The sequence below is a fragment of the Triplophysa dalaica genome, chromosome 14 (assembly GCF_015846415.1).
Source record: "Triplophysa dalaica isolate WHDGS20190420 chromosome 14, ASM1584641v1, whole genome shotgun sequence".
NCBI classification, from domain to species: Eukaryota; Metazoa; Chordata; class Actinopteri; order Cypriniformes; family Nemacheilidae; genus Triplophysa; species Triplophysa dalaica.
Genome location: NC_079555.1, coordinates 3,629,126 through 3,640,434, shown reverse-complemented (window position 1 = coordinate 3,640,434; position 11,309 = coordinate 3,629,126). Strand labels below are relative to the sequence as shown.

At 39.5% G+C, this 11,309-nt stretch overlaps 1 protein-coding gene across 1 annotated transcript; it reads left to right on the top strand.

Annotated features, from left to right (window-relative positions):
* The first annotated feature begins 1,363 nt into the window (after window positions 1-1,363).
* prrt4a (proline rich transmembrane protein 4a) lies at window positions 1,364-11,238 on the top strand. The gene is made up of 3 exons (XM_056766485.1): window positions 1,364-1,613; window positions 3,676-4,407; window positions 8,230-11,238. The coding sequence occupies exons 2-3, from the start codon at window positions 3,750-3,752 to the stop codon at window positions 10,134-10,136; spliced, it is 2,565 nt and encodes an 854-aa protein (XP_056622463.1). The 5' UTR covers window positions 1,364-1,613; window positions 3,676-3,749; the 3' UTR covers window positions 10,137-11,238.
* Window positions 11,239-11,309: the final 71 nt, after the last annotated feature.

Here is an 11,309-nt window from a genome sequence, read left to right as displayed (position 1 = left end):
TCAGAAACACCAAAGAAGATATTTTGAGAAATGTTTCAGTGGTTTTGTGTTCATACAACAAAAGTCAGTGGGGTCCAATGTATTTTCGTCACCAACATTCTTCAGAAAATCTTCTTTTGTGTTCTGCAGAAGGAAGAAAGTCATACATTTAGAATGAAAAGAGGGTGAGTAATCGATGAAGGAATTTTATTTTGAGGCGAAAATGCCTTCAAAACACATCAAGTGTTTATGTGTTATGGAAGTGTTTGTTTACACTAACACTGGTGTGGATTTCCTGTCTAACAAGATTAGTAAATGGAAAAAATAAATTATTAATATAAAAAAGCTAAAATAATGGACAGTTCACCCAAAACTTTATTCATCCTCAAGCTGTTACAAATCTGTATCCAAATCCCATTTCTTTGTTCTGATGGACACAGAGAAAGTTATTTGAAGAATGCTTGTAACCAAATAGTAACTGGCCACCATTACGGTAGTAGGATTTTCATTTTTTTTGTTCAAAATAAGATATTTAGAAGAATGGAAAATAGTTCTGGGGCACTTTTGACTACCATTGTCATGTTTCCTTCTATGGTAGTCAATGGTGGCCAAGAACTGTTTAGTTACAAGCATTCTTTCAAATATCTTTCTCTGTGTTCATCAGAACAAAGAATTGTATATACAATTAATTTTGGATGAACTGTCCCTAAAGTAAAGACATTTTTATCTGTAAATGAATTTGCAAAATCAAAATAATCGAGATACGTATTATGCACTTTCACATATTCTAATGACACTCTTGCCTTTTAAAGTTTGCTCCTTTTAAAGCTGCACTGCCCAGCCTGAAGATATCCTTATACTTGACAGGTCACATACTGCATGAGACTTATAAGGTGAAACCAGAGACAGAAAAGTAGACTGGTGAGAAACGAGCACATCAGCATCTAAAACACAATGTTTTAATGTTTCAATTATTCAAATATTATTTTCATAATGACCAGCAATGCATTATCATCTGAGGATACAGAATAACACAAACAGTACAAACTTAGATACATGTAGGAAAATAAAAATGTTCTGAAGAGTTGTGGCCCTTCAACACACTGATTCATTGGCTGTACATTGATCTCAGTCTCTCTAAGGGATGCAGAAAATTACATTTGATAATGTGTATTGATCCGGTTAACTGAATGGGCTGCAGAGCTTTATCCTCTTTCATTTGAAATATACTGCCTCTCTACGGTTTTCCTTTTTTCAGACCATCACTGCAGTGGATAGCTTGCGGCTTCTTCTACACCAGCAGTATGCTCAGTGATATAACACAGAAAGTGAAACATAAACATGGTTAATCCAGATCTGGAAGAAAAATGGGATCAGACACCTGACGCTTTGGGGCAGACGCGGATGTTGTGAGAACAGAGAGAGAGGGGAGATGGGATACAGATAGGGGGTGTGTCAGATAGCGTGTGTGTGCCCATGCGAAAGGGACTGAGATGTGTGTGTGTGTGTGTGTGTTAGAGAGAGTGCTAAAACAGACGCCCATGCAGGCACGGACAGAATCAAATATTTTCTGCACCAGGACGGCAGGAAGAAGGATTACTCTTATTTTAAACTCTTTATCCATACGTCCCAGGGTGAGCACCTTTCTTGTATCTTAAATCAAAGTTTGTGTCTGCGTGCGTTTGTGAGTTGGATTGCTGCGGTGTGAAAATGTGTCACTGGATGATGCCAGAAGATGCAGAAACAGTGCTTGCTCGGTGTGCATACCAGCATCTCTTTCTATTCCCCAAACATAAAAGATAAATGCCGCATCGAAGATCTAGAAAAAAGAGTAAATAGAGATTAAATGCTTCTGGTAAAATACTGCATTAACTGTCCGATCATTTCACATAAATCTAAGCATTAGGGAGGCTATTCACAGTGTAATAGTCTTAATATGTTTTCAGATCTCTTATCAAAGACTGTTCAGAGTGCAATGTATATAACCTTTGTTTATGTCATAGGGTATAAGATATTGAATATTGTCTAAGCATAAGAAAACTGACAGTGGTATACTGTACATCAGTGTGGTTTTTTAATGTCCCTGTCCTGCTCTATAAAGTAGTGATTTTGGTCAAGTGATCTTGAGTGTCTAAAGCATGCAGGGGTTTTTAACCTTTAAAAATACAAAGGACACCAAACCTCCCTCCTACCCGGAACCTGCAGCCAACCCTGGGAACCCAAATACAAAAAAGTTTTTTCCACACTTTATAACATATTTCATAAATAAACAAACAAATAAATAATACATTATGGAAATTCCAGCGTTATGGACGTGACATTTTGCGTTATGGGCGTTACATAAAAATGCTCAAAGAATGAACCACGATTATGATTATTTTGAACCATCTGTTTATATTTTACTGAATCCTTGTTGATAGAGTCTAAACATCAAAAAATGTCAGTCTGTGAAAAAAAAACTATTTAAAAAGGGAAATAAACATGCGTTATTGAATGTGACAAAAAAGGCAAGGTTTTTGGGAGACAATAAACTTTGTAGGATTTCTGTAAAATAAAATGCACAACCCTGAAGCAATAATACCCAATGAATGGAGAAAAGATGCCTCTTTATAGAACATCAAATAATTACATTGTATAATTTTTCATGGTTCCATTTTTATGAGGAATATGTAGCGTTATGGATGTGACAATCCTGAAAATGGCACTTACCTGAACATGAAAATGTATGCATTAAAAATAAAACAAATGCTTTACAAATTTGAAGAGAGATCTCACATGGGTATTTGAACCACCAAATGTTAATATCTATGCTGTTACCATAGTAATAACCGCTGGTAAACACATACTTTTTTCATAGTAAGGTTGACGTTTTCATGGAATTGCCCATTACGTGTTTCATATAACATTACATTCTATTCCGCTGTTCAGATCATTAACTAATTCTCCTTTTTCGCTCAGAATTTGACATGTTTTTCATATATAGAAATATACAAATCCTAAGAAATATACTTTAGCGTAAAAGGATTGCTCACCCAAAAATTAAAACCCTGTCATCATTATTCAACCTCTTGTCATTTCAAACCTGTATGACTTTTTCTGCAGAACAGAAGATATTTTGAAAAATGTTGGTCACTTGTTTGGTGTCTATACCTATTGAATGGGTACCGCCATTGTTCGGTTAACAACATTCTTTAAAATATAATTATTATGTTTCCTTAAAAGAAAGAAAGTTTTACAGGTTATTTTATCAAAATTAAAACTTTGAAAGCATGTCTGTTTATCAAAATCAAATCAAATATTCCCCTTAAAATAAAATGTTTGCCTCAGAAAGAAACTGAAATAAGTTTAAGGCAGTAAAATTCCAACAATAATCTAAATCATAAACAAAAATGCATACATTTTTTAGAGCAACATACAAAATATTCAAACAAATAATAATAATATAAATATAAAAATAAAAAACGAAAAAAAAGCTAATAAAAAATATAGTGAAACAAAAACTAAAAACAAAACTATAATTCTGGTTTGGTATGACAAGAGGGTGAGTAAATTATGACAGAATATTTTTTGGGGGTGAACTATCACCATAATTCCGCAATGGACCAAGATATACCCAAATGTAAACAAATATTTGTTTGAAATCTGCATCTGTTTACCGAAATTCAATGATCTGTTGTCATTTTGTGTACTCTACAGGTTCCGATCCAGCACAGAATGTGAAAGTAGACCAGTGACTTTCTGGGATGTAATATCTTGAGTAGTGTGTCAGTATGACCCCTCACGGCCGAGCGCTCCTGCTGGTCTTCAGTTTCTGGCTGTGTGGTAACCTGAGTGCTGTATCTCTAAATAGAGCCCTCTCTTCCACCGACACAGTCACAACCCCTAATTCAGCCAGCAGCCCAGCGTGGACGTCATGGCACACCAAAATGTTCATGACTACTCCAACCATCCTCAGTTTATCCACAAAATTATTAAACTCAAAGGAGACCGCCAAAGGTAAAGTGACGGCACTTCCGGTCTTACTTTCAGCCTCAAAAGCACCATGGACCAAAAGTTCTTATCCTAACATTCCTTTAGACATCCAGAGAGATGAAGAGGGACCTCAAACGGAAACATTTGATGAGGACAATATCAGCATGAAAGGCAAAACTGCGCAGTCATTTGAAACTCATTCATTGACAACACTAAAGCCAGATTTAGGACCCCAGAACTGGAGTACAGAGTCCATTACACCTATTGCTTATGCAGCGACATACACATCCCAGATTTCTACCAAACAGGGAACTTACCAGACACCCTGGAAGTCCTCTGGTACTGTTCAGACACCATATGCCAGAGGAACACTAGATGGTACGAATCTGCCAAGAGGGCTGATAGACTATGTGTGGCCATCTGAGAAAACAAAAGACCTGACAGATGCCCCTACAGGTAATTGAATTAACAATCTTTTAGCACCAACTACTTCATGACAGACCCATGATATCGTGTGAACAAACATGACCAGTTTAAACCATCATGAATTTCAGTGCTGGCTCAGACTGGTTTATACTGGTCCAACACATACGCAAATGTACTTCACTGTACTTGTAAAATCCAAACTTGTAATCATATGAACACATAATGTCCTTTAGATAAATATACAAACATCCACGGCATGTGTACAACAGTGCTGTATACTCAGCTGTTAAACAGCACCATGTGCTCGGCCTAATGTTCCTGAAGCTGCAGTGAAAACATCAGTATTCCAGCAGCGAACAAGCAGTCTATCACTGCAGATGTGAGCCGGCTTCACGCCCCCTAGTGACTCTTGTCAATTTCTACTGAATGTGATGTAAAGCTACAGATTTAAATCAGATGGAATCAGATTATTCAGGGAGAATAAAACACAACAGATCTACTGAACGATGATGATGAGGTACCGGTTTAGCCGTATGTCTGTCAGAAAGCATGAGCTCTCGGTTTCACTTCACTTGTTTAAAACAGGCTTGTATCTCTCTCTTAAATATGTATACAAACTGGAAAAAAAGAATAACAGTAATAATATCTCCAGGTTAAAAAGGGACAATGTGACCAACCAACTAGTATAGTGATCAAGGTCACAAAGACACATCCTGCAGATATGCAGTATACTATTTCATTGTCAAAACCTTTTTACCGGTTTCAGCGGCAACAACATATAAAAATTTTATGTGGACCAAACTTCCGGTAGTCCTTGGCAAAGAATCAATAACTGTTGAGTAGTTTTAGTTTAATTTAATATACAATTAAAATATTGGAGTGTCAATTTACACTTAGGTTTATGGTAAGTTACGGGTAGGTGTAGGGCTTTAATATCTCAATAAATTGCCATCATTTTAATAACTTATAAATATAATGATTTACACTTATTGCATAATGTATATGCGCAGAAACACTGGGGTACAAATAGTAACGTTATACCTCTATGTGTAAGTGCCAATAGCATCTAACTACTATTTCTACTTAATACAAAGAAAATACTGCTATTTTGGTTAGTGTAAATAGCACATCGCTAAGAAATGCTGGTATTTTTACTTAATGTAGACAGAAGCTACGGCTAATTAAACTTATTTACACTTAGTGCAAATAGCTGCTGCCATAAAATATTAATATAAAATAATATAAAAAAAAAGGATTATAAAATAAATTGTTATATTTTAACCAAACACAGACAGGAAGTTACTCCGGGCCAGCCATAGAAACTGTCTGTAGACTATTTTGCAAGACGTTAACAACACTGAACCAGCATCACTTCCTGTTTATTTATTAAGTCCATTTAGCAATTTAATTAATTTTTTTAAGTTCTGTTGGTGGTGTAATGTTTTGTTGTAATGCATGTATAGTTTCAAAGAACTCAAACAGGAAGTGCTTCCAGAACAGTATTGTTGACATCTCGTAGAACCGGCTTTAATGTTTCCTTAGCGTTTCAAGGACCAGTGCTTGTTGACACCAGGGTAAATCTTACTAACAGTTAGAACAAACAATAAAATGATGCTCCCGCTTGCCTTACAAACCCAACAAACGACACGATTCTGTGAAGTCTATGAGGTAAATTTAATCCTTAGAGGTAGTAACACAACCCCAGATCCTCTGACCTCAGATAACAACTGCTCTCAAGTACTGCTGACTCAAGTTTCATCCCCTGTGGCAGAAATACTTACTGATGATCAAAACAATTCAATCAACACTGAAAACAGAAATGAAGTGACTTTGGATCAACAGTGACCACAGGGTATATGTATAAATTTGGCTGTTTCATTTTGAAATACCAGGCTGCTTCATTCAGCCACCTTTTCGCTTGCAGGTATTTAGGTGACATCATTGACAAGTGTGTCAGTTGCTGGGTTTTAAATAGTCACACACAAGAGAATGGCAGAGTCAATTGCCTCTTATCTGTGCCGCATGTGTGAATGTGTGTCAGGGAGGATGTGTACGACCCATTTAAAACAGCCTACTTCCACATCTCATCCAGCTAATAAATCATAGCCTTATCGCTGCCGCCCTCGAAAAACCACTTACCACTTGCATTAGCCATCGTTTTTACTACAGATATCTTAAAGTTTTGTCGATGATTTCCATTGTTATTGCCGAGGATAAAAGATACAAGTTTACCGAGCACACGCTGACCTGGCGACATGCATCTAGGGAACACGGTCACAGTGCAACCAATCTTGCCTTTATGCAGCGCTGCGCAGTCCGATCTGCGCATGATGTCACAGTACAGCGCATCAAAACTGACAAGTTACAGAACTGACATTGGTGACAAGTGCTGTTGTTTCACACTTGGAAAAATAGTTTGTACAGAATTAGTTAAAACTATGCACACAAGTATTTATTAAACATGGTCTGTTGTGTTTTATGTTAACTAGTGGTGGGCTGTTAACGGCGTGAGACTCTTATCGCGCGATAAAAAAAATGTCGCCGTTAATCTATTCTCAAAGTTGGGTTGGGAGCTGGGTCTATACTACGCAAGCTATGATGACTTTCACCTTGATATTTTAGCGCGGATGTATACCAGCTTAACTGCACTGTACGGGGCGAGAACGAGATTTTTCAACTCGCGTGATTCGCGTCATTCGCGAAAGCAGAAGCCGCCTCATCATCTCATAACCAGGGCTTCATTCGCGCGATTCGCGCAGCAAGTAGGTCTATTGGCTTTTTGCATTAACATATAAATCACTCGCGCTTGACGCGCCATTCGCGTTTGGTCTGAACACAACATAACGTTACTGTGAAATTACCGCATCAAACGTGACGTGCTAACATGGATGCAGCTCTGAAGCCGCCGGGTTTGCTTCAGGGAATATTAATTTTTAAGAAGCTTCCCAATAGAAACATCGACAAGACTAAGGTTGTTTGCACCTTGTGCAATGCGGAATTGGTTTAAAAAAAACACTTTCTCTCAATAGGTAGTGGTCTAGCTTTAGTTGAAACCAGTAACTTTGTATTGAGATCTAATGTATTATGGCTCCTGTATGACATATCGCTTGTTGCTCCCTCACTCTTTGTAAGTCGCTTTGGATAAAAGCGTCTGCTAAATGACTAAATGTAAATGTATTGTAGGAGCTCTTCCAGTCTCAAGTACCACCTAAACGCAAATCATCCCTTAGCTAATGCGGAAGTAAACACAAGTTCATTTTATTGAACATAATTTAATTTTCATCACCAATTATCATAGTAGAACAGCTTTCTCAAGCAGTTTGTGATGCATTTTGGAAACAGGAGATGAGCCCCTGGTCTAATGCGCCACCTGGCTTGAGAAACCCGTTCTCAAAGACTTACTTTTAGTCATTATTTGGGTATCACACATATTCAGAATGCCTTCGGCAGAATTCAAATGAGCCATTTTAATCTAGATTAATCTTGGAATTAATCTAGATTAATCTAGATTAAAAAAATTAATCTATGCCCACCACTAATGTTAACACACATTCATTTATGATTTTAGTGATACACCTTGCGTTATACTTTGTAAGTTAAATGGGGCATCATGGAAACCTTATTTGTTATGCTAAATTAATAATATGTGCTTTAATATAAATTCTTTAACAGTTTTAAAGTTTCTAGTCTAAACAGGCTAGAATCCAGCATTTTGTTTCTCATGTGTTAACAAAAAACGTTCTTTATACTTTGAGACAATTTGCGGTTAACTTTCATTTAGCTTTTTCGCAATTCTAAATTTGCAGATATAAAATGCCCCTAAAACTGTATGTTTTGTTCTGTGACTTCTAGGTGATGACTGGCAAGACACTTCTACAATTCCAAACTGCAACCTGATTGGCCCTGGGATCTGTCAGTCCCCTGATTCCTTGAGGAGACATGCAAATAACACCACATTGTCAACCCCACCTCCTTTGACTGAAACCACACCCCCTGGCATCATAACCCCATCCGTTGATGCCCTGACCCCACCTCTATTGGTCCCTCTGCTGACTGACTGGAATGCTGCCATGGCCACATGGGGCCTGGCCTGGGAGCTGCAGGTTTATGGTCTCGGCTGCGTGTTCTCCCTCGTGGCCATGCTTTCCGCTCTCAGCCTGATGTGTTTGCCCTTGCGCTGGCCCTCTGGGTGTGCCTACTTCAGCCTCCTCCACCTCCTCCAGCTATTGACAGGTTCGAGCCGGGCCCTGTGGCTGCTCTATGATCCTTACGGCCAAAAAGATCGCATCCCTGCAGGCATTGCGCGACTGCTGCACGAGGCCGCCTACCCCTGTCTTGTGGCTTCATTTGGCCTGCTGCTGCTACTGCTTACCGCACGTTCTTGCACTCAGCTTCTTTCCCAGAATACCTTGCAGCGCAGCTCGTGCCTGTTGGCAGCGCTAGTCCTGTTGCACTTGGCCGTGGTGATGGCTTCCGTAGCCATTCTGCAACTTTTCCCCACTCTTCCAGTTGTGCCTCTAATACCTCCCGCAGCCTTCTTGTCGATGTCCGTACTTTTGTCCATGACGTACCTGCTTTTGTACTGCTGCGCTCGTGCAGACGCCAAGCACATCTACCGGCTCAGCGAAAATTCCCCAGAGCGTCCGGCATGCCACGCCAGTCGTTGTCCATTCACAGAGGCACGTATGTGGGAGAGGGCAGCCAGGGCGGGGGTCTTCTCTGCTCTCTTTCTCTTAGCATGCGGCGGGCTCAGATTGTACGCCATGCTTTACGCGGGAGGACTCACCAATGGAGTCATGGTCGGTCTGATGCCCTGGCCTTGGTGGGCCTTCCAGCTTAGCTGCAGGGTGTGCGAGGCGGGCGTATGTCTGACCATCGCTCTTATAATAACTCACCCCCTCCTCTGTTGTGGTGTTCCTCTCACCAATTCAAGTGGCTTCGGCTCGCTTTTCAAAAAGTCACAAAACGAGAGCGGCGAGTCTGCAAAAGCCACCATTCTCACGAGTCGATGCGGATGGTCGCTGAGGCCTGCAGAAAATTTTGGATTGTGCGAGGGCATGACGCGACGAGAAAGCGAGAGCGTGCCACTCTACACTCTGGTGGAGCTCCCGCACAGTGAATCCCAAGGCTTGGACTTCCACTATCCCAGCAGCCCTCAGCACAAGCTCTCAACCCAAACCGCAAACAAGGGGAGGGCATCATATTCACCCTCCTTCGCCAGCCTGGATGCCGATTCGACGGCAGATCTGCGGCCTCCTTCTCCTATCGACCTACGACGTAGCATCGATGAAGCTCTGAACAGCGAGGCACTCTTTCAACATAGCTTGTTCAGCTCTTCCCAGCTCTCTCTCAGCACCCGTGGGCTACCGGATGGACAGCCCTGTCGGGGAAACTCGACAGCCGAACCCATCCTGTATCGTACGGCCTCTTGTGGGGATGTGGACCCCCCTGTGGTACTTACACGAACGCGGCAAGGGAGCGCAATCGTGGTGAGACCGTCTGTCAGTGGAGGCCAGGACTCAAACTATTGCAGAAGGTTTAACTCAGAACAGCAGTCACAGAACAGCCTATACAGGGGCTCTCAGCCAGGGCAGCAATTCCAGAGACGGTACAAGACCCTGGGTTCAACTTCCTCCAAAGGGAGCTTAGATGTGGAGACAGATTCGCATGCTGATGAGCTGGCCGTTCAGGCTGAATTCATTCATGTATGCAGGCAAATAGATGCTCTGAGTGTCAGCAGTGATACCATTGAGCTGTAGTTTAACAGCGGAGATGATGCCCAACCTTAACATCTTTACAAAAGTTTAAAAGACTTTATCATAAAGAAGAATTTGCTGGCGCATACTTAAAAGAAAACCATTAGGAGTTTCTATTATAGTGAAAGATAGCAACCATGTTTTTTAAATGGATTGACTATTATTTATATTAACATAAACTATAGTTATTGTGGTGGAACCATGTAAATAACTTGACATGGAATACTCAGAAATTACATCCATACTTGACATATGCTACAGTTTATCCTATTTAACCTTGTTTAATAGCTTGGATTGACTAAAAGACTTATTCAAGATCATTTAAAAGAGAAGACTATACATAGGGCTTTTGAGTACCTTTCAGCAATAAAGCTAGCACTTATGAAAATGTTTTATGATAAGAAGTCGGTCAATGTGTTTTGATTCCACTAGAGACATACATTCATTGCAACATTATTATTGCAGCAAACCCAGTGAACTGTGGCAGCTCTGTCTCTTGGGTAACTTTTTTCTGGACTAAGACATTGTCCTGTTGGCACATGGGAAAAGTATTAAAAAAAAGTCTGCATGAAGACAAAACAAATATTCCTGCTATTTTATTTGTGCTTAGTAAAGCTAATCAGCCATTGTATTTATATGGCATCTGCTTTTGTTTAGCTGTTTTTTAATAAGTAGTATTTCTTTCCTTTATGTTCTTTACGTTGTTTATACAGACTACGTCACTTTTTCTTTAAAAAAAGGGTCATAATTTTTTATTTTATTTTTAAATACTGGATAAAAGTCAAAGATATAGTCAGTATTAAACTTCCAAGTTATATTCGCTGTACTGTACTCTCTTTCTAAGTTTGAAATATCAAACTATTATATTTATTACACCCTGTAGTATGTATACAGTTTGGTCATTTTCTGTATGCAAGAAAGACCTGAATTTGCTCAAATGTGCTCGACTGTAAAATGCAGGCAGTATGGATAATTGCATTGCACAATGCAATGCATCAAACTGAAACCACTTCAAATTTGACTTATATCAACCATTATTTTTACTAGTGGTGTATTGTCTTCCCCAACACATTATTTAATCAGATAGACAAAGTGTATGTTTTCAACAAAACAGGATTAAAAAAGCCAAATTACCATTTTAAACTGGCTCTATTTAACCATGCATATAATGAAGAT

What these genes read in the sequence shown, in the direction of transcription:
- prrt4a (XM_056766485.1), top strand. Translation starts at nt 3,750, where the DNA reads ATGACCCCTCACGGCCGAGCGCTCCTGCTGGTCTTCAGTTTCTGGCTG. An exon ending in CCTGACAGATGCCCCTACAG is followed by an intron (nt 4,408 to 8,229) that starts GTAATTGAATTA and finishes TGTGACTTCTAG; the next exon opens with GTGATGACTGGCAAGACACT.